The sequence below is a fragment of the Pipistrellus kuhlii genome, unplaced genomic scaffold (assembly GCF_014108245.1).
Source record: "Pipistrellus kuhlii isolate mPipKuh1 unplaced genomic scaffold, mPipKuh1.p scaffold_m20_p_6, whole genome shotgun sequence".
Lineage (NCBI taxonomy): Eukaryota > Metazoa > Chordata > Mammalia > Chiroptera > Vespertilionidae > Pipistrellus > Pipistrellus kuhlii.
The window spans coordinates 61424064-61448332 of NW_023425562.1; the positions used below are offsets into that span (position 1 = coordinate 61424064).

The following is a 24269-nucleotide window of genomic DNA, read 5'->3' on the forward strand; positions in this document are numbered from 1 at the left end:
TTCTGGTCATATTTTGTTTCTTGATCAGAGTACTAGTCACTAAGGCAGGTTTATGTTGGTTAAATTCTTGTGCACTAAATGACTATATACCAACTCCAAATGACTGCTATATTGTGCCCCATGGGTTTAAGAATTGCTTAAATTCTTGTGCACTAAATGACTATATATATGATACCTAGGCTTCTCTGTATACTTACCTATGGCAATTAATATATTTTAAAATAATTTTTAAAAATTAAAATACAAGCTCAATGGCAATCAGGAAAAAAGAATGTTGGCCAACTCTCTGATTTATCTTTTCTTCTAATTTTCCATGCCAATTGTCCATTCCTTTTCTTTAGATAAAAATCCTTAACAACAGACATGATGTAATTCTTTGAAAGTTTTTTTTTAAGTTCTTGAATATTTATTTCAAACTTATTACACAAGTCTGACTCTTTTTTCAAAAACAGCTTTTGTTCTCAGTAAGAATGTTCTTTTTGAAGTTTTGGGATGAATGTTATTAACAGACCACCTATTCCCCAGCACAGTTCCATTCCCTGGTGCTGGCCAGTAACCCTTGTCTTCTTCAGATGTGGGTGCTTGGCTTCCATCTGCCTTCCTCACTCCTAGCTCTCTGCCTCTTATACATACACAGATAGTGATTTTCACAGACACCGAACATTATTGCTTAATACAGAGAAAGAGCAACAATCTGTTAGTAATTTGGTGGTTCCTAAATTAGCCCCATAGTCTGTTGAGCAATTTCTATTTATTCCGGTGGAAATTTTTGGACATTGTAATGTGTAGGTAGGCCCCTGAATAAGGAGGACTGCTAATTTACCAAATTTGGTTTATAGATATTCTTGATATTGTGAACTCAAGGAACTTGAGAATCACGAAATGGTTCTCATTTCAGAACTAATTTACTTTTCATGGCCATGGTTGGCCAGGTGCCTCTTCCAGGATTCAGCTAGTATACATATATTAAAAAACTAGGGTAAAATAAGATTTTTTTCCCCATGGTTCAATAATATTCCTCCAAGATTCCTCTAAAGACATAAGGGAAAAATCAGGTCCCTGCTCATTGAGCAAAAGAAGACAAATCCTCTCTTCCCCGATGCAACCAAATCCTGACCTGATGGAGTATTTGGAATGACTGCTATATTGTGCCCCATGCAGCACTGTGCAGAAGGCTGTCAATCAACTTTTTAAATTAGTTGACAAAAAAGAATCCCCTCTCTAATTAAAAAACAAAGCATAGTTACTTGAGGCAACAAATTTGACTAGGAAAAAAAAAAGTGTTATCCTCCTAAAAGAATGTGTCTTTAATAGAATATGTTTTCCATGTAAAATATAATGGGCTTACCTTATTAACTAACACAACATAAGCATCCTAAAGTGGCTGTATGTGGCTTGCTTTGATAAATGAGCCATAAATAATAAGGCTTGCTGGAGCCAAAAAATCTTTTTCCTCTAAAGATAGTTCATGAAGGTTTTTCTCACTGCAATCATTCAGTAATCGATTCAACTTCATCAGCCAAATGAAAACAGTTCTAAGCTTCTTGGAAGACAGTGCTGTGGGTACTGTCCTTTATATAGCTTGGATATGGCAGCTAACTTACAATAGAAGGCAGGAGGGACTGGCCAAGCCAGTTGCCTCATTGTTGAGCCAATATTGCCATCTATGGGTGCCATCATGCTATTGCACTGATGTAGTCAACCAACTTAAAACTATACCTTCTTTACATTTTACTTGGGACTCTATTTACATAACTGTTATTCCTGGGTCTGATGGGAGCCCAGAGATGTGGAAGAATGTAATGCCTCATATTAGTGAGAGTATTTTTTAAGAATATATTTTATTGATTTTTTACAGAGAGGAAGGGAGAGGGATAGAGAGCTAGAAATGTTGATGATGAAACATTGATCAGCTGCCTCCTGCACAACCCCTACTGGGCATGTGCCCACAACCAATGTACATGCCCTTGACTGAAATAAAACCTTTCAGTCTGTAGGCTGACGCTCTAACCACTGAGCCAACCCAGTTTCTGCTAGTGACAATATTTTTAAACTTTCACTAGCATATATTTTGTATTCAATTTACTCCCAGGCCGTATGTGTGTGTTTCTTCAGTTTCTTCTGGGATATCTTTTTCTTCTGTGCAGCCTTCTCTTCAGGTTTAAGAACAGGCTTCTCTTTTGCAGTAGGATCCTCTCCGTGAGGCAGGGGTGCTCCTGTGGGTTAACCTGCCCGGGAGCTCAGTGCTGCATCTTGAGAACTTGTTCGCCTGGATGTGCTCAATGACCAGAGAGTGTACGTCTACAGCCTTACATGCAGCATCCCTCTGCACTGTTAAGCATGTGCGGCAAAAATTCAGCACTTTTGGGGGGACCACCGACCCTGTGTCCAGCCCCACTGCTTGTGGCCTGGACATACCGTTGTAATGACAGAATGGCACAGATTGCTTCTGTAAAGTGATATCCTGCAGACACTTGGTGGCTTTTCCAATATGCATACCCTTGATGGTCTGGGCAGGTTCACGAATGTTCTTAAAATGACCACCAAGATTTGAACTTCTTGATTTGCATTATTTTATGGGGTTATCTGGGTCAAGTGAATAAGGAACCATTTTCAGAGGTCACCTCAGGCCACTGAAAGGCAGAGCAATGGTGATATTACTTAAACTGGCAGAATCGTCCACCAAATCTGCAGAGAGAAAAACGAGCTAGTGGGAATGACTGTGTATTGGCTACATGTGAAGCTGAGATAAATTTCCATAATGCAGAATGATTTAAGTATTTACCTATTTTGCCCTACCTACACTCTGAAAAAGGATTTCCTCATTTTCCACGTCACATCCAAGGATGCATTCATCAAATAAGCCTTCAGGCAAATACAATACAGTTGGACCTTAGAGTGGTTGTATGACCAGTGGTACCACAGCCCCACCTGCACCAGCCTCTACCCCCTTCCTTTCCTCTGTGAGGGCCTCTATGGCCTTGGGAAAGTAACTGCAAGGTCATGGAATACAGGCCACACACTACATTGAAGAGTCAGGGTTGGAAAAAAGATGGAAAGTAATAGTTAATCTGTTATAGGGTGATCCAGATCCTTAAAGGGAATACATGCATCAAGATAGGACACATGTGCCATTGGAAACGTGTGTGATGTCATTTTTTTTAACATAGATTGAAATGTTTAGTAGCATTTTTTATATTTTTATAGAGTTTATGAATTTCAAATGGTATTCACAAAACAAATTTACCAAAAAACTCCATATTCAAAATGTTAGTATAATTCTCATGATTAACAACATTTAAATATCCAAAAGAATCATTATAAAACAAATCATAAAAGGCTAATTTTTAAGGAAATTTTTGGTAATACACTTGGCATGAGAAGTTCAAACCTGTAAATGTTTGTTTACTTCATGATCTGTTATTGAAATTTGACAGGGGAAGCTGAAACGGAGAGTGACGATGACGATGATGATGATGACTGTAAAAAGTCTTCAATGGATGAGGTAGGTGTTCAGGTGCTTGCCCTCTGATCAGAGGCATCCAGCAAACCTGCCAATGTAGTACTAGGCTACTTCTTGACAGTCTATGGTCACCTTCTGCCATCTAGTGGTGACAAGAGTCACAGTTCACTAAAACTTTTTCATACCCCTTTGGAACCTGAAGATGCAAACTTGGGTCAGTAAAGGACTAAGTGGGGCATTGAAAAAGTTCTCCAAAATGAACATGCTGTTGAGATTTACCTTCCATCAAACTGGGTATCGACAGGATGAATTCAAAATCTGTGACATGCAACTTCCTGCTTCAGTGTTTGAGGCAATTAAATGGATTGCTAAATGGTCCAATGTTCAGAGAAGACATGAGGTTTGGAGAAATATTCAGAAATATGACATTCATTCTGTTGTTGTATTTTGAAAACACTAGAGTGCTATGAGCTCAAGCACCCCACATAACTTCATGAGACCAGAAATATTAATTGCACAGAACCTAGAAGTGAATTGGAGCTAGGGTGAATTGGAATTTTAACTTTGCTTTGGCAGGAGTTCTGGTAAAAAAAATAAATAAATAAATAAAAAATAAATAAATAAATAAATAAAAAAAAAAAAAAAATTATACTGAATCTGCTCTTAAATATGTTAAAAAGTACCTGTCTCAGTACTTGTATCTTTGCTATTCAGTTAAGAATAAATAACAAGTAATAAGCTGTTCTTCTCTGGTATATTTCCTCTTACAATTATTTTCTTTAATGTATTGGACATTTCTTACTATGTTTCCTTACTAAATTGCAACTTAATATTCAGGAAAAAAATTGTTATAATGTCTGGTAAAGTATTCTGCTTGAGAATTACTTTAATTGTTGATAAACTCTTATCAGACTTTTAATAATTTAAAAAGTATCTTTCTAATGATGATTCATTTTCATATCAGTATTGTCCAATGAATATTTAACCTAAATATTACTATAGGAGTTTTCAAATGAATACTTGTCTTCATGTATTCCCTCATCTAAAAATGGGAGAAAATGTAAGATCAACCTGTAGAGGTCTATCCTGCCAATGCTCAGTATTAGTTTTTTTGTTTAAAATGTTACCAAAATAACAAGTAATAGTTAATTGTCGTTCAAATAACATGATGTTTTACTGTGTGCCAAGCACTGTTCTGAATTCCTTCCCACAAATGAACTCATTCAATAATCACAAAAACCATATATGCTATCAGAACTAATTTTATCCTAATTTTAAGAAGCAAACAGAAGCACAGAGCAATTAAGTAACTTGCCCAAGATTGTACAGCTTTTAAGAGTAGGCTTAGGATTTCAAGTCGGACAATCTGGCTTAAGAACTCCCGACTATACTGTTCTGCAGCGTTGTTGCCTGGTGTGCCGTAGGTGCAGACAAGACAAGAATTTTATAATTTTTCACTATTTTGTTTACTTAATATTTCATAATAAAGTAATTATAAAATACTTTCTTTGTGTTTATTTGATTCCTATTCAAGAGAATTACTTTATATATAGTCAATATAGGCACAGAGTTAAATTTTTTAACATTTTCTAATGGTGGTGTGCCTCGTGATTTTTTTCATGAAACAAGTGTGCCTTTGCCCAAAAAAGGTTGAAAAACACTGCTGTACTGCTTGCCTAAAAGGAACCAAGAGGGGAGGAAAGGAGGAATGTTTACATAAAGTAAAACAATAGTTGTTTGCCCACCCCAACCCACTTCCACAAGGTAATCTTTCTTTTTTAATAACTTCAGTTCATCTGGGGATTACCCACATACTCATTTCCTAGTTGTACAGTGAGTTCTTGATGTATTAACTTTAGATGTCCTGCTATGGCGATGAGATGTAGCTCAGTGTTCTCAAACTTCCATGCGATCTGAATCACTGTAGTACAATGAAGATTCTGGTTTGCTGCACATCTAAGAGTCTCCAGCAGAGGCTGGTACTGCAGCCCTGAACCCTCCCTGCGCCCACTCCACATGTGGGTAATGAGAGGCTTGGCCTTTCCTTCTCCTGGAATGAATTTTCTGTGGGTGATAAGCATCTGCAGAAGAGGAGGGATGACTGTCTGTGCTCCTGGGTCACAGGAGCATTGCCCTGGGAAAATAACCCTGGGCGATATAATGTTGATTCTGGGAATGTTATTTTTATTCCTGCTTCCAGGGGACTGCTGGGAGCGAGGCCATGGCTACAGAAGAGATGTCTAACCTGGTGAACTATATCCAGCCAGTCAAGTTTGAGTCATTTGAAATTTCAAAAAGTAAGTTTTCCGGGAGAAAAAACCCTCATGTGACATCCAATAAGTATATTTTTAAAAGAAGGTAATTCGACAAAAAACTGTTCCTGATAATATAACTATTATTTTTTGCTGGTAGAGTCTTTAGTATGTGTGTGTATTGTCTATGTGGTATATAGGTGTTAAAAATTATAATAACCATCTGAGAAAGTATCCCATGATCTTTCTCCAAAATACGTACTAGGTCTACAGATGTTGGACCAGAATACAGCTAATTGAGAGTGTTACAATTGGTTTTTGTCTGCAACCATTGTGTAAGTGACAGTGTTGAAATAAACCATCTTCCCTGAGAGGAAGCAGCCAGTGACTGGTCAGCCCTGATAACTGGAAATAGAACCAAATCAACCAATTTATCCACATTCCACTTGTCCGGCCTGTTTTGTATGTCACAGAAACATGTGACTAGCCTCATATCACTTTGTGTTTTTTCCTTTATCTGAGCACACATTCATAGAGGGTGCAGAGTAAAATATCATCTTTCTCCATCTAGAGAAAATAGTTATTTTATGAAATTGCCCTCTATTGTTGCATAAAATGTAAGATGCTATCAGGTTAAAAGGTCAGCAGCCTCTTGTAAAGGATAGTTTTACAGATATTTCAAAATCTAAGCTTCTCCATAACACACACGTGTAACTGTGTAATTTTGCCCAAAGAGTAAGTTAGAGGCATATGGTATCTACATCTCTACAATAAAGAATTTAATTTCCAACACAGCTTATGTATAAACATTTCAACATTTTCTTTGATGTTACAATTACTGATGCTGCTTACCACAAGTTGTCCACTTTGAAAGGTCCTATTTATATTACTGTAACATGAGGGGAAAGCTCTGAGACAAGAAGTCAAGTTGAGAAGGAGAAGATGCATGGAAGTTCTTCAGAACTTGGTAACAATAGCTGAAACCGGTTTGGCTCAGTGGATAGAGCATCGGTCTGCGGACTGAAAAGTCCCAGGTTCGATGCCTGTCAAGGGCATGTACATTGGCTGTGGGCACATCCCCAGTGGGGGGTGTGCAGGAGGCAGCTGGTCGATGATTCTCTCTCATCGACATTTCTAACTCTCTATCCCTCTCCCTTCCTCTCTGTAAAATATCAATAAAATATATTTAAAGAAAAAAAGAACTTGGTGACAATAGCATCAGCCCAAGATGGACAAACCAGTTCTTTTCTCTTTGGATTTTAGATTATTTTATCACTTTAAAAACAACAACAACAACAACAAAAAACAACGACATTTGCACATAGTTTACAAAGGGCCTATTAAATTGACTTAATTTCCATTAACAGCCATACTCAAAGTAATTAGTCATATGAAAGGACACTTTTGATGGTAAAACTAAGAGAAAAAAGAGTTTACAGATTATTGAATTGGTGAAGGTGAGCAGATGGGTAAAAGAGTTGGAGAAGGCATAAGAAGAAAGAACGAGGCTTTAAGGAAGCAAAACATATAACAGTTTGATTTTTATTTGTGAGGAAGACGGAAGCTCCTAGGCTCTTATCCTCTCCAAGCTAAGATAACGTTGTTTTGCTTCACTCATTCTAATTGGAAGCTTGGAGTTCACTTTCAAAATGCTGCTCTGTGTTCAAGGACATGGAGACCTCTAGTACATTCACCTCCCAACCTTGTTATCTAAGCTGAAAATGAAGCCATCAGACTGGAAAATTTCCAAGGAAGGATCTGTTTTGAAGTAACACAATTCTAATGTCACATTAGCTGTTTGAACCAAAGAACATAAGGAAATAAACAAACTGAGGTCCTGACAGTATGAGTATAAAAAGGGGGTACCCCCTAGAAAAACACACCCTTTGATCTCTTTTGTGAGTCCCAACAATTGCCCCAAGAAGTCAGTCTGAATGGATTTCAAACAAGAGATTTCCTCAGGGCCTGTGTCCTTTTGACAAAATAGCTGTCATTGCCACACTACCCAGACTAAAATCAGTTTCCCCACCCTGAGGCCACCAGGCCCCTGACTTGTGCAGTCCTAAGCATATGCAGCCCAGGTGTTAAGTGCTAGAAGAGACAACTTACAAGACCCAGCTTTTGTAGCAAATAATTCCCTGGGGGAAAAAAAATACAAAGTTCCATTGAAAATTAATCACCGTAAATTAACTGAACGTTTGCCTGCTTCTCATGTGATAATTTGGAACTCTGAATTCTATTACTTACTGTTTTGTTTTTGTTTGTCATTAACTCAGAAAGAAATAGAAGTTTTGAAATGTCTTCCTTCGTGGAAACCAAAGGACTGGAGCAGCTGACGAAGTCTCCGGTGGAATTTGTAGAGTATCCTTGATTTGACGAATATCAACTGAGTAGGCACAGCTGAAGTCCTGGGTTATTTAACTTTTGCTTTAAATAAGCAAAAGGATGCATGCAATGGCTTCAGCCTGTCTCCTGGGTGTGGTAAATAGTTTCAGGTTTCATTGGCACTGCTGGGTAGGGTGGCCTGGCGTACAGAAAAGAGAACTGGCCTTGGAGTAAAACATTTTTAAGAGTATTTTCTCACCATCGAGCTCTTTGTCCTTTGTCAGTTTGCTTGACCTTCCTGAACTTTCTCATCTGTAAAACATAAATAATGATACCAGCTTTATGGCTCTCTTTTTGGGTTCTGGACAACATATGTAAAATATAATACAAATAAGGCATGCGTATATGAAAGCCTAACTTGGTATCTTGCATCTTTGGACATTTATAAATGACCAATAAAAAATAGTTGGGCCTGGCCAGCGCTGCTCAGTGGTTGAGCACTGACCCATGAACCAAGAGGTCCCTGGTTCAATAACTGGTCAGGCACAGGCCTACGTTGCAGGTTCAATTTCCAGTAGAGGGTGTGTAGGAGGCAGTCTATCTATGTCTCTCTCATTGATGTTTCTATCTCTCTATCCTTCTCTCTTCCTCTCTCAAATCAATAAAAACATGTCTTTTTAAAAAATAGTTGAAATAATGATATGAGAATATAAATATCTATTACTAATAAAGGCTTGTTTGATACTTCTGACAACAAAAACTAATCATTATCCATGACTCAAAATAAAATGAAACAGGTCTTTAAATATTTTAATAAAAGCCATATTAAATGTGTCAAGGAGCTCAATTTTATGAAGCAAGTCCTAGAATTTAAAAAAAATCACCTTTAAAACTCACCATTAGGAGAGAGAACAGATGTAAAGCCCATAAACAGTCACACTATAAAAAGCATGATCATTAGTGTTCATTATTGCTATCTATGAGATTGCCCTTTCATTCTGTCTTACCTCATTTAATCCTTAAAATTGCCCTGTGATGTAGGAATCATTCAATCTATTTTATAGATGAGAAAACGAGGCTGAGCAAAGTGAAAGAATTGGACATAGATGATTATACATAGCCAGCAGTTTTCAGAATTAAGGTGCAAACTTAATGGCCCAACATCCCACCCTGAGATCAGAAACAACTGACCTCTACCTAACTTGGTAATAGGAATAGTCAATCATGTTTTAAACATGTAGCTGTTGTTCAATAACTAAAAGGTTCTCAGGGTGGAAAACTGATGACGGTAGGACCCAAAATACAAAACAAGGTCAAAACCTTCTGTGCTATCTTTACCTTGTTATCAATCATAGAAAGTACCCCAGTCTTGGCAAGTAGCATTCCCAGAGAAGGCTGAGAAAATGAGCAGAAAGCATTTCAAAAATAGCCATGCAGTTCATATTATCTGCTTCAGCCAAACACAGTATCGTCCTCTCACATGATTTGATGCCCTTGAGCTCAATCGTTTGTTTTTAATCAGTAGGCCTATCCTTAATAATCTCTACAAAATCATATTGACCTTGATTCAGGCATGTTTGCTATTATTTTTCACCTACAAGGAGCTGCAAAGGTGATGCTACATTTATATTATAAACACCTATTCTGTTTGTTCAGCAAGGTTTTTACATACTTTACCTCCTAGCCCAGTGGTCGGCAAACTGCAGCTCACGAGCCACATGCGGCTCTTTGGCCCCTTGAGTGTGGCTCTTTCACAAAATACCACGTGTGGGTGTGCATGTACAGTGTGATTGAAACTTCATGGCCCATGCGCAGAAGTCGGTTTTCAGCTCTCAAAAGAAAATTCAATCGTTGTACTGTTGATATTTGGCTCTGATGACTAATGAGTTTGCCGACCGTTGTCCTAATCCAATGAGATCATATTTATTTCGTTTCCCCAGTGGAGAAAGATGGAAGGTGGCCTCTCAGTTGATATTCTTGGCTAATTATTTTTATAATTGTATTCACTACTTAACATGATGGTCCAGATATAACAAAATGCAGCTTAGCAGGATATATCCGAAAGGAACACGTGTAGATTCATCCAACTATATGCCTCAGCTCTTCTGGAATGCAGGCTGTCAAATGGTTGCCCTTAATTTCCAAACAGTGGGTAAGTAGCACAGTCTCTGCTCATTTCCATTGTTAGAAAGCCATATTTCCAAGGACCCAAAACCCATTCCAAAGGAGAAAAAATTGCCAGATTTGACTGAAACTAATAAAAGTAAATTTTAATAAAGGAAATGCCATTGTAAAAAAAGTAGATTTTGAATCTTGAAAAATTGTCTTCAATAGTTTACAAGTATTTATTTTTTTCTACTGGTCTTGCATTCTTTTCAAATTAAAAACTTTTATACTTTTTAAAGTAATATGTATTTATTATAGAAAAAGTTAGAAAATACAAAAATGTATTAAAAAAAATAAAACCTTCAGGAATGCTACCACTCAGAGATTCAACACTCAACTTTTGGCTTTGTTATGTGTAAGGTTTTTTGACTATGTATGTATATGCTTTTTCACTTAATTCCACACATATTTAAATGTTATACAGAAACATGAATTTTAATATTTATATATTAAGCACATTTCACAATTCACTACAACCTATTTTTTATTACTGAACATTAGAGAATTTATTTTCTACTAAAAATAATGCTCTGAGAATAGTCTTGATATAAATTTTCAAGTCTATCTACTAATGTTCTTTTGGCAAAGTTCCGAAAACCAAATTATTGTTAAAAGATGTGAAGTTTTGAGAAACTTTGTTCCAAAGTTTTTTGCCAAACTGTTCATCAAAAAATGTTGCCCAGACTTTTTTTCCATCAGCAATGTATGGCAGGAAGTGTTCTTTGCTCATCTTAAGTGTTATCCTTAAACAATACTAATACAATTTGAGACAAAATATTGTTATTTCATTATTTTTAATTTCATTTTTTTATTATTGAGGTTGAACATTTAAATATGTGGGATTAAAACTATTTATATTTCTGCTTTATGAATTGCCTATCCAGGCCCATTGTCACTTATTACAGTGCTTTTTATATAAAGGGCATGTTCTCTTATATTGTGAAATAGATGAGATCAGATTGTTTAATGGTGTGTTTTTTTTTGTGTTGTTTTTTTTTATGGAGTCTTGGATTACTTTAATGATTGCAACTTCCCCTGAATCAAATTCATATTTACTTTCATTTCTCTCATATTTTAATATTTGTAATTTTACCTTTTCATCTATCCAAAAATTAATTTTATATATAATCTCAGTAAGATATCAATCCTTTTTTATACTGACCTGAAATTACAGCTTAATAGGTATACTCTTTTCTGTTATTGTTAACTTGGATCCATTTTTTTCTATTTATATTCTTCTCCATTAGTAAGTTTGTCTGCTTTCTGGAACCAATAACGCACTGTTATTATTGTAGTGTTTAGTGGTTTAATATCTGGAAGTGGAAATTCTCCTTCCTGGCTAATTTCAGTTATTTTCTTGCTATTGCCAGTAGGATTTCTGGTTTCCAATAAATTTAGTTTAATTATTATCATGTTTCTTTCCCTACCCCCCACTGGAAAAAAAAAGTTTTTATGAAAATCATGTTAAATTTAAATAGTTTAATTGTTATTATGTATTTCTCTGCCCCACTGAAAAAAATATATTAAATCACATAAAATTTATAAATTCATCTGAAGAATGTATCCTTAATTTTTTTTATACTGAATGTTTTTCTTTCCAATTAAAAATTATCATATTAAGTACCTCAGCAGAATCACTTGTCTTTTTAGACATCTAGTTTCTTTATATGAAATCTCTTTTTTGATATATTTTTAACAGATTGTTTCTGGAAATTAATACTTATATAATTAATAAATAAATTTAGTTTATAAAGGATAATCTTCCTAAACTCTTATAATTGCCCATTTTTCCAATAGATTCTATTTGGTTTTTCATATATAAAATCACAATAATTTAATCCCATCTACTTTTCCTTCTTTCTTAGGATTTGCACTAATTGTTCTAGAATAATATTAAATAATAGTAGTGTGCATCTTGCTCTACATCATTGTGATACCATTGAGTACATGTTGGCTGTGACTTTAAGACAGATATTCTTTCACACATTAAAGGAGTATACACTTGCCCTAATGACCAGCAGTGTATTAAGAATTTATGTTAAATGTTATTAAATAACTCGGACTTCTGTGTTATGGGATGATATGTTTATTTCTTCTTTTTGTGATAAAATGTGACAAATTATATGAACAGATCTCCTAATATGTAATTATCCTTGTGCTCCTGTGATAAATTCTACTTATTTGTTGGGCATTATTTCTGAGAGCATATGATTTGCTAATATAATTTTTAGGCTTTTGGAGTTAATTTTTTTCAAGTGTGATAAGTCATTTTCTTTTTTTTTACTTTGTCCAATTTTAATATCACAATTATACTAGCTTAATAACATGAGAGATAAAATTTCACTTATTTTCCCTGATCTAAAAGTTCTTTTTTCATGGAGCTATGAAATATGTCTACCTTCACCTTTTTTTATTGTACAGCCCAAAAGAGATGAGTTTCAGCTCAGATAATTTGGAATAAATGACAGCTTCTCAGGTTTCTTAGGACTTTAAAATGTGTTGTTGTTTTTAACCCCAGTAATTGCAATTAGTGTGGACAGTCATTTCACACAGAATGTTAGGGAAACTTTGACCATAATCTCTGTCCATTAGAAACAAGTCAACATGCAATTCAGTATTGGTGGTAAGTAATCAAAGAAATGCAAATTTTAAAAGGAAACTTTTTCTCATAAACTAAAAAAGAAAAATTATAGCAGCCGCTGTTGGTGAGGTGTGGGAGGTCCTTCCTTAGAAACAGGGATTAGAGGTTTAAAGCGGTTTAAGCTTTCTGAAGAGTATTTTAGCAAGATTTCTCTAAAATCTTTCCCAAAGTGCATATCTTTTGATCCAGAAATTTCACTCCTAAGAATACCATTAATCATATCCTAAAAGAATTCACCACTATGATGTTCATCAAGACATTATATGTAAAGGTGACAATTTAGAAGAGACTCATAAATGTATCCTTAAAGAAGCCTGGATGAATACATTTATTCAAATATACATATTCAACAGAATTTTGAAATTAAAGCAGGCAAATATTTACTGGATTTGACATATTGCATGTTTAAAATATACAGGGTATCCCCCAAAATGTATGCACATTATAAAGGCATTATTTAGTGAAATTACTTCATTTTTAAAATGTAATATAATCTACTGCTATCAGCTATGAAAGTTGCTGTATACATTTTATGGGACACTCTGTATTTGAAGCAGAAAAACAAAGCATACACCAATCTATAGGTAGTAGCTTATCTCCGGATTTGGAGATTTTAGCTCAAATTTTCTTCTTGTATGTGTTTCCTACATTTTTATAATGAATACGTATTTCTTTTTAAAAGGGGAACAAAAGTGGACCATAATACAATCTTACTTTCTTTCTACAAAGATAATAGAGTCACAGTAAAGTTTGTATTTTTGGTATGCAGACCTGGCTATGCAGATAAATATGGGGATGTATGAATACAATGGGAAGAGTGGCTACAGATTAAAGCCAGAGTTTATGAGGAGACCTGACAAGCATTTTGATCCATTCACCGAAGGCATCGTAGATGGGATAGTGGCCAACACTTTGTCTGTTAAGGTATGTACATCTCTCTTATAACATTGTGCCCATCAAAAGTCTTGGACATTACCTATTTTGTGTAAAAATGTAGTTGAGCCATTAAAAGTGTAGTTGCTAGCACAGTCTCCACTTCCTTCAGACATTTTTTTAATGCCTGAATCCGAATTAGAATTTCTGAGACACCACATGCATGAAATAAAGAAATTCAGCTGCACATTTAACAGGATAAAAATTGGACCCTAAATCAACAAAACAAGATGGTGAGACACATCATGGCCAACCCGTTCTTTTGATGTAAATGTTCCACAGTAAAATTTACACAAAAATTAATGGAGAAATCTTCTATTTTTTTTCTCTCCCATTAGTTCTAGAGAAATATCCACACTGAGAAAAATTAGAGAGAAAAAAAAGTAATCCCAATAAATTGTCAAAGTGGGATAAAAGCTCTGAATTTGCCATGGCATGGATTTAAAAACCTATCAGAATATTCAGGGATTTAAAACACATCAAATTTAAAAATTGCTTTATTAAATATTTATCTGACCCTAACAATGAATTTCAAATTATTATCACAATATTTGAAATTTATGTTTCAGTAGATATAATTTTTATTTTTTTAGCTATGAAAATTAATACCATGAATGGTAAATCATTTTTATACAGAACTTTTTACATGAATTCTATAAGCTCTAGGTTATTTTAGCTAAATTTCATTTTATATTTTAAAGTCTTATTTTTTTCCTCTTTTAACTGGATAGCTGTTAATTAAAAAACATTTTTATTGGATATAAATTCAATTTTCAAATTGATCCAAAACCAAAGGCATATGAAATACTATATTTAAAAAGGCTCTATAACAGTTTCACTAATTTATATCTATCCTAAGCTTAAGGCCATTTATTTTATTTTAAAATTTGTCACTTTACCAGGGATTAAAAATAAAATTTCAGTGAAGTATCTAACAGTTATCCTTTGGAATTATTTCACAGCGTATATCTGAAGAGCAGAGTTGGTAGTATTAGAGCTTCAATATTATATTTATTTTTAGGAAACTGTTTTTAGCAAAGGATGTGTAACTCCTGTCATTTGATTAAAATAAACTCTCAAGCATAACTGATAAAATGTTATTATTAGAATCTTTGTCAATTGTTGTTATAGTTGGGTCAAACTAATAATATTTTCTTTGCTGATTCACCTTGTTTTGTACATGTTAGCTTGTTCATTTATTTTTTTCCTGAAAATTCTTCTGTAACAGTGCAAACAATGATAAAACAATGACATAGAGACAGGAAAATAAGTTGAGGGGAAGCAGTTGAGTCTTAGGAAAGTGTACTGCTTCCCGAGTCCAGAATGGAGACAACTATTCTGAAGTTATCAGTGTCCTGTGAACGGATGGCCATACTGCATTGGAGTCCTGCTTTTAACCTGCAGCTAGAACCAAGATGAGCTCACATCTTTTCCAGCAGTGCTTGTGTTTTGATCTCTGACATAGACTTCATAGTGCCAGAATGGACTCGTACACTCAAATGGTTTTGTCCGTTGTCTTTCGCTGATGGGAATGTGAGAGTAGTGCCACTGAATTAAGGACTTGTACTTTCATCAGTCATCATAAGCTCACAAAAACATTGAGTGGAAATTCAGACAACCTCTTCCTCGTGACTTTCTATTTATCTAACTTGTTTGGAATTTTTGACTACGGTAGCATGTAGCTGACTTTGGCCTCACTTGGCCACTAATGGCCATTCTCAAACCACCATTGTGTTTGATTTCTGACACAGTCATAGTCTTGGAAATTGTATCCCCTTTCACTGACTTGAGCTCAGAAAGGTCTTGGCCAGCAGGCAGCTTTGTCAACCAGGCAACCCAGACTTGCCACAATTGCCCTGTCAGCACTTGCTTGCCGCTGTGTCCCTCAGGTGTTAAAGCAGAAGACAGTAGTGCTATGAAGGCCTGGGGAGGGGACAGGGAAAAGAGGAGGGGTTAATGGGAGGAAAAAAGGAGATATCAGTAATACTTCCAACAATATAGATGATTTTTTTTTAAAAAAAAAAGACACCTATATGATACCTGAAGAATCACTTGGGTTTTGAATATTGGGTGAGAAGAAGAGACAGGTGGGAGACATTTTGTCACTATGTGATTTAGAAATCTCTTTTAACTCCACAGTATCTGATAATTTTACACCTAGGCAGAAAATACCCATAATTTTGAGGATGGTTAAGCAGGTGAGGTTAAAAGGAATAATGAACTGGGTTTAATGGTTTAAAGTCGATATTTATTGTTTTTGCCTTTTCAATCATCATTGTGACTTTTTATTTAAAGTTGTAACAACTTTGAGAATTGGTATACCATGGGATTACAACCACTCTTTCAAGTTAAATTTCATGAACAACAGGAATTTTTTTAAATGCTAGAGTTTCTACTATGTTATGTTTTAAATTTGTACTCTTAAATTAATTGACAATTATGCTAAAATGAGAAATTTTCTCTTGTGATATTTTTAAGTATTAGGAAAATCTTCATATTCCGTTGCCTCTAAAGACCAATCTTTCATTTAATATATGTATCTTAAGTACATAAGACAAACATTTCATTAAACTTTTGTTCATTTATTTCCTCCTATATAATTTGTCTTATTAACTCCTCTAACCCCAGCATTTTCAATAAGTCCCCTACTAATTCTTTAGCCAAAAGAGAAATTATATTTGTACTCTTGCTCCTATTTATGCCTCCCTGAAGCATTTTCTTATATCATTGTTATTCATTTATGAAGTTACTTTTTTATTATTTCCCAGATCATTTCGGGTCAGTTTCTTTCTGATAAGAAAGTCGGGACTTATGTGGAAGTGGATATGTTTGGTTTGCCTGTGGACACGAGGAGGAAAGCATTTAAGACCAAGACATCCCAAGGAAATGCTGTAAATCCCGTCTGGGAAGAAGAACCCATTGTGTTCAAAAAGGTTGGTCTTGTGTCCTTGGCATGATATGGAACTGCACTGAGAAAAAATTTAAAAGAATATTTTTGTTGCTTAATCGGGGAACTTACATATTTACTAGTCAAGATCTCTGTGAATCACTTGTTCAGGGTTTCAGAACTGTATTGTAAATCAGTTAATTCTAGTATACTTCATTTGGAAGGCCAGAATTCTACATAATAAAAGCCTAATATGCAAATAGACCAAATGGCAGAAAGACCGGTTGTGATGACACACACTATCCACCAGCGGGTAGATGCTCAATGTAGGAGCTTCCCCCAGCCCTCAGGCCCCAGGAGAGCCAAGGTGGGTGCCAGCAGGCCTTCCCACCCCCATCACCCAGTCTGTTGCCCAGCAGAGGGAGACGACTGGCAGTGGCAGTGGGGCAATCAGGGGCTGGGACTGGCTGACGAGCTGGCTGTCACTGCCCCCCAATTGCCGTGCTGGTCACCCCACAGATCAACCCTGATTGCTGACCATGTCTAGGGACCCTACCCATGCACAAATTTCATGCACTGGGCCTCTCATAACATATAAATCTAATCATATGCTCTTATAATACAGTGGTAGATTACATGTTCTTATTATGACTTAAATGAAGTAGACGGGGGAAATAAGGAATAATATGATAGTTGAGAGAAAGGCAGGTCATACTTCTTCATAAAATAATATTAATTAATTTTCCTAGACTCTCTAGCCACTGCAGCTGGTCATTCGATTTTGTCAGGGTTCTCTCTGATAGAGTTAAAACCTTTTACATTCACCTGGGCCTTCTGTCTGTCTTCACCAAAAAGCAAATCTCCATACACATTTATCACACAAAGAAAGACAATAAATCCAATAGAAAGTAGTGTAGGCTTTCTTACCATACCCTTTGTTTTTATCTGGCCAAAATATCCACAAAGGTAGTCTTCTGCAAAGAGACTATCTATATTAAAGGACTCTATGCCCCATCATCCTTATGTTAATTAGGTCTAGTAATACTGTCTACTTCATAGAGTTATCATAAATATCCCCTACCACACTGAAAGCATTTAGAGAATTTCAGCACCTTGAAAATAGTCAATAGACATTAGTTTGCTCTTGCTTGCAAAAATAATTTTTTTTAAGGATGCTATTGGTCTAATGCTCTTGACATGGAATATAACTGTGTACTTTGCATGTATCACATTGAGGGTGAAAATGAGCAATTTTTCTGGTGCCTCATTTGGGAATTTACAAATTTATAAAGCAATCTCATTTTGAAAACTCTTCTGAAAGCTATTTTTTGGTTTTGTTTGCTTTGAAAATATAGTAGTAAAGGCTCAAATGATGAAAAGACCATTAAATCTTTGGATTTAAACATAGAACTTCTGTCATTTCCACATTGAGAATGTTCAGGTCAAAAGCAAATGGCCTGTGTGTTGAACACATTCCTAGTTAGGACACAGTGATAAAACATTAAGTGGTATCTCTGGTAACCCTTTTGAAAATCTAAATTGTAGAGCAACAACTTAATTTTTTATCAGCTTGCTAAGTAGAAACTTCTAGTTGGATCTGGCAAAGCAGGACCCATATGAATAATATCTTCCTAATTCTTTTTGGTTTTCTGGAGTTCCTTCTTGTAACCACATGTATCCTTAATGTCTCTGAAGGTGGTTCTTCCTTCACTCGCCTGTCTGAGAATAGCAGCTTATGAAGAAGGAGGGAAATTTATTGGTCACCGGATCTTGCCAGTACAAGCAATTCGGCCAGGTATGGATGGTGTGGTGAGAAGCTTTATACCAAAGTTGTAAAGAAAATCATCCCTGTCGTCCATGATTATTAAAGAATGATTTAGGAAGCTATTTGCGGCTTTGGTATCTACAACAAGGGCTCTAGGACTGTTTCAGTCTGGCAGCTCCCTGTGTTTGTGATGTGCTATGATGTATGAATCAACTCTTGCCACAATAATTGTGCATAACAAACTACCTGAAAACTTAATGGCTTGTAAATATGTATCTTCCTACGCATTGGTCTGTGGTTTGGCAGCATTTGCTGGGCTCAGCCATGTAGCTGTGCTCCGGGTTGTGGGCTGTGTTAGGACTATTCCCCATCAGAGGCTCAGGCTGAAGGGGCAGTGCACCCATAGTGAGACTTCTCAGGGTACCCACTGGAATGCATAAAGGCAAGCCAGACTACACAAGTGCATTGTAAGCCTCTGCTTGCACCACTTTTTTTTTTTTTTTCATCACTGAGTCCCATTGTCCAAAGCAGAGCATATGGCAAAACCCCAAGTGAAGGAATCATGGATAAGGGACAAAGTTGGGGCAGTAATGTAATCTATGACAAATGCCACTTAATTCTCTTCTGTAGGGAAAAAATGTGGTTGGAAAGAGAAAAAATTAGAATCAACATTGTTTTTCTATTTGATGAGGAGAATAATTCTTTCTCACTTAAAATCATGCAATTAAAATGTTTGTCCAAAGTCCCCTGAAATAAACACTTTTATAGCATAGCATAGATGTTCCTGTGTGCTAACAAGCGTTGTGAAGAAAATATGTGATACACAGTATTATTGTTGCCCTCCAGGCTACCACTACATCAGTCTGAGGAATGAGAGGAACCAGCCTCTGATGCTACCAGCTGTCTTTGTCTACATAGAGGTGAAAGACTACGTTCCAGACACCTATGCAGGTAAACAGCCTAATCAAACGGCTCATCCATATTTTTGTGGAAACAAAGATAGGAGATCCTGGCCTCAGAGTCACCTCTATTTTATATACATGTCTAGAAAGTAAATTGCTCAAGCCTTTATGAATAAGTGTTAATTTATGAACAAGTTCTAATAAACTATTGAGTCTATTTATCCACTGGTGGTAGTACTCTCATGAGCCCAACACTTTCTAACCCATGCTGCCTGGTACTATAGCAGTCTGTACAGATCTGGGTAATTATTTTTACCTTGAGCCAGTTTTAGAACTCCAATTCTTTTCATGTGTGGAATCCTAAGTTTAGTGAAATTAACTTACGACGATGTCAACAAGGGATCATAAATTTAAATACAGTGCTAAGTGGCCTGGGTGTAATATACTAAGGGATAGTGAAAACTGGCATTCCCTAGCTGGTTTTTCTCGGTGGTTAGAGCATTGGCCCACAGACTGAAGAGTTGGGGTTCCATTCCCGTCAAGGGCTCATACCTCCGTTGCAGGCTGGATCCCCACCCTGGTTGGGGTATTTCTCTCTCACATTGATGTTTCTCTCTGTGTGTCTCTCCCCCTACCTTCCACTGTCTTTAAAAATCAATGGAGGAAAAATATTGTCAGTTGAGGATTAATTTAAAAAAATAAGAAGTCTATGGCAAACTTGGAGCATGTGTCCCACCCAAAGATGGCAGCCACATTCACTCCAGCTACACCCATAATGCCAAATCTTTTGGTTGTTTCAACCATCTGGAAAGCAGGCTTTTTATGTGATATGTCTCCACTTATGAAACATAATTTGGGCCAAACTCAGGTCCCTGGAATGGATGGAACCCTTGAAAATAAACTGAATAATATGGAGCATTGAGACATCTTGATTTGGAGCCTGTCTCAGAGCTGCCCTCGATTGAATACTCTTTCTGGAATTTCAGCAAAGGGTCTTAATTCTTGTTCATTTTTAAAATGTTGGATGAATGACTGGGTAGTTATATTGGTAGATGGAAGAATGGAAAATGAATGACGAATTGGTAGATGGATGGGTGAGTAGATGGATAGATAGATGCATGGATGGGTAGTTAGATGCATGGATGGATGGTGGATAATCAATACTTCCAGGATCTTGCATCTAAAACATCTCTTCCCTATTTAGATGTGATTGAAGCTTTGTCAAATCCAATTCGATATGTGAATCTGATGGAGCAGAGAGCTAAGCAACTGGCTGCTTTGACACTAGAAGATGAAGAAGACTTAAAGAAAGAGGTGAGAGGGAGTTCAAATTTTCTGCATGACATTAAGGGTGATTTCCACACCTCTTTGCTGGCTTTACCTATGTAACACCACACCTCAGGAGAAGAAATTAGCATACTGGAAAAACATCTTGATGGAGTTCATCATTATCATCTCACAAAACAACCAGATGATTAGCTGAATTTTTCCTATTTCATTCTCTTCTAGTATCCTGTGGCCACCACCAGTGTCTTATTTTGTGACCCATGAAACAGTACACATCTTGCTGCTTCATATGAAAATCTCTAGATGATTTCATGTTAATTAAAGATGATTAAGGCACTTATAAAAGAAAGTGATTATCAAGTCATTTAGTATTTTCTTTTGTCTTCAATTTAAAGTACAAGATTTTCAAAGTGCTCTCGTGATTTATTACAATACATAAAGTACTTAAAACAATACCTAGTGTGTAGTATGGGCCATAAGGTGTTTGCTATTATTATTACATTTTATATTTATGTGTTAAAATATGTATTCCTAAAACAGTTGGTATATTATTCTAAGTTATATATCACCATGTAAAGAATAATTAATGAAGGGTTTAGAAATATTAGAAGTAAAGTTTAAAAATATCAAGCCGTTATGGAGACTGGAGATCCTTTGGTTTTTAAAAAAGTGAAATATTATTTAATGATTATTGGAAATAGCCCCAATGTTAAAGATACTGATAAAAATAGCTATTTTTATACTTTATTTGAATATTCAGATAATAAATTCAGGGGGGGGAAAGATAAGAAAAATGAAAAACTATGTTTGTATGGGGAAACCTTGAAAGCTTTAAATACCTATAACTAATACCAAATCCATTTAAGCTAATATTATCTATTAAGTAGCCCTTTTCTTATTCTAAAGGAAGTGTAGGTTTATCATAGAAAAAAGTAAAAATAAAAAGGAGAAAAGAAAGTCTTACTTCAAACACCCAAGGCACCCAGTAGTAACACTATACATATGGGATCCACATATAGCTCATTTTTATGTAAAATTACACTCCTTCATAAAATGGAATAGTACTCACAATCCATGTTTTATTTTCATTTAATGCAAATATTTTTCATGTTAGCAAATATTTCTCTATGGTATGACTTTTAGTAACTTCGTGGTCTTCTATCATGTAACTATACCATAGTTTAGACTTCCATTCCCCTATTATTGGATATTTGGAATGCTTCACTATTTTAAACAGATCTTCCATGACTATCATGTAAATATTTTAGCACATTTATGATTATCTCCTTGGTTTTAGAAATTTTAGAAATTTTAAATCTAAGATGTTGAGTTAATTGAACACGAGAAAAAATGAAATGAAAGGAAAATATTTCACATTAAGAGTAAGATTTTTCAGTCTTTCATTCACATCACCCTCTGGGATGAAATTTCAAGTTAAACTGGGAAGTTTCAGAAATAATGCTTCATGTGGTATGCAATAAATGGGGTTGTATGGAAACTTTATACTGTCAGAAAAAAATTATGTCTAATGGTAGATATGAATATACTTCCAAAGTTGCTTGTGCCTCTGACATCTAGGCTTACCATTTGCAGAGGGAAACCTAGAAACATACAAATAAAAAACAAACAAAAAACAAAAACAAAAACAAAAAAAACACTCGAGGCCTCTGCTTGAATTTGAGGGATTGGTGTAAGCAATCACTGCTATACAGGCCGGTTGAAGGTGTCTTTGCAAGCTCCAAGCAGGTGCTGTTGGTGCCCTACCCACAGCTCCTTTGCTGGGCTGCTGCAGCTGTGGGCGGCGAACCCCGCCCAGCTCCAGGCTTCTCCAGAGGACTGGCCTGGGCTGATAGGAGCCGCCTTCTCTGAAGATGCCTGGAAAGTTATTCTTGGAGTAGGGTGATCCCTGCCCAGAGACTGAAAGATCCTGGAGAATAACTCTGGTCTCTTGCTATGGAATAGGCAATTTTTGTGTTGCAATCCGCACTCCCAAGCTGCTCCGCCTCCCTTTGTTGGATCAGGCTAAGGCAGAGAACACATTTTAACTTACCTTCTCTCCTTGTTCTACCCTGCCTTTCTCACTTCCTGACAGTTTTCTCCCAAGAGCATACTCTCAATCAATCATGTACTCAAGAACCCCTGTGTGCAATGCTGCCTATAGAGAACCCAGCAATGCTAAATAGCTTCTGTTTATCATTAAATTAAAAATGAAATTCCTTTCTGAATGTTTTGCTTGGGAACTAGAATTTCAATGTTTGCCAATAGTTACATCTTTAATCTGGGTGTTTCTTCAGAGAGGAGAGTGTTATTTTTTCTTTCTAATGGCCTTGGAAAAGATTAAGTAAGACTACAGAATTCCCTGCTTTGCTCATCTGTACACCAACGTGAAGTTAGAAGCTCTCCTTAGAAATCCACCAGAAACTCTGGAACTTGTCTTTCCTACCTTCCTGTGCTTACTACCATATTTAATAAAATTTAACTCAAGGCAAATACAATTTATATAGCTATAAATAAATTACTATTCATAGCATCCTTCTCTGAGTAGAAAACAGGAGTCTCTTTACTCAGCTATATTTTATTTTCTAAGAAATAGAAGATGGGATGAAGCATTTTCAAGTACAATTACATGCTTTGTCACTATTTAGAAACAAGACTTTTTATATCATCAACTTCTACTTATTTGTTAGCCAGGTTCTCCAAGGAGTAAGCTCTCTCCTGAGGAGAACTTTGTAAGATACCAGCCTCTCCATCGTAGATAGTATAGCATTTGATGTAAAGGTCTCAGAATGGGACATTTTGCTGATTTGAGCAACCGTTTCTCTAATGTTTGCAAGCAAATGTCATTAAGGAATGGAGATCTGGGGCCCTTAGAATTGCAGGGGTCCTTTCAGAGCCTTCTCTCTGTAAGACATCACCTGCCAGAAAGCTCGTGGGAGAGAATGTAACAGCCATGGACATAAAAATGCAGTAGACGTTTAAGTCAACTTTAGTTTTGCTTCTCCTCTAAAAAATGGTGATCACAAAGAATTTTCAATAAATGTAAAGTGTTGGGTAAACTTAGAGAAAACTTGGACCTTTTCAGTTTTAGAACTAATTTAAAGACATTGAATCAGATAGATTCCATATGGTTTAACAGAAGAAAAAAAATACAAATTTCCCCTTTGAACTGTCTAAACACATAATTGCCTTCATTTTTGAAACTCACGAAGAAGGTCGTTTGCCCTTCCCAGGGAACAGGAGGGAAGAAAAGTCATTTCCCACCTCTGAGCACCAGTGTGCCCTTCATCTCGTCTTGCAGTGATGTGCGGTCCTTTGAATGAGGCCACTGAACATAAGTAGCTGTGGTTTTCTGGGAAGAAAACGTTATCTAGGACATGGCAGGCACTGGAGACACTATTTTAGCAGCAAAGACGTTTTTAGTAGAATCCTTTTAACTTGTACCTATAAAGGTCATATCTATTTGAAAATGAAAGACTTCATTGCACTGCAAAATATTCCCACATTTGTGATAGTCTAATAAGTTATCTTCATAGTGTAATTTGCAAACCAAATCACTAGAAAAATTGAAAATGTCTTCATGTTTGGGACAATAGATATTTATTTCATATCATGTGGGGGAAAAAATGTCTATAATAATAAAAGGGCAAT

The 24269-nt window shown here is 35.9% G+C and overlaps 1 protein-coding gene across 4 annotated transcripts in view; it reads left to right on the forward strand.

The window, feature by feature from the left end:
- PLCB1 (phospholipase C beta 1) overlaps positions 1-24269 on the forward strand; it is a 603902-nt gene that overhangs the window by 486265 nt on the left and 93368 nt on the right. For all 4 annotated transcript variants that reach the window (XM_045574800.1, XM_036419878.2, XM_045574801.1 and 1 more), the window contains exons 15-23: positions 3438-3505; positions 5664-5760; positions 7992-8076; positions 10068-10192; positions 13617-13771; positions 16549-16713; positions 18363-18462; positions 19279-19383; positions 20539-20648. In XM_045574800.1, the coding sequence (XP_045430756.1) occupies positions 3438-3505; positions 5664-5760; positions 7992-8076; positions 10068-10192; positions 13617-13771; positions 16549-16713; positions 18363-18462; positions 19279-19383; positions 20539-20648 (1010 nt within the window). The remainder of the gene's footprint in view (positions 1-3437; positions 3506-5663; positions 5761-7991; positions 8077-10067; positions 10193-13616; positions 13772-16548; positions 16714-18362; positions 18463-19278; positions 19384-20538; positions 20649-24269) is intronic.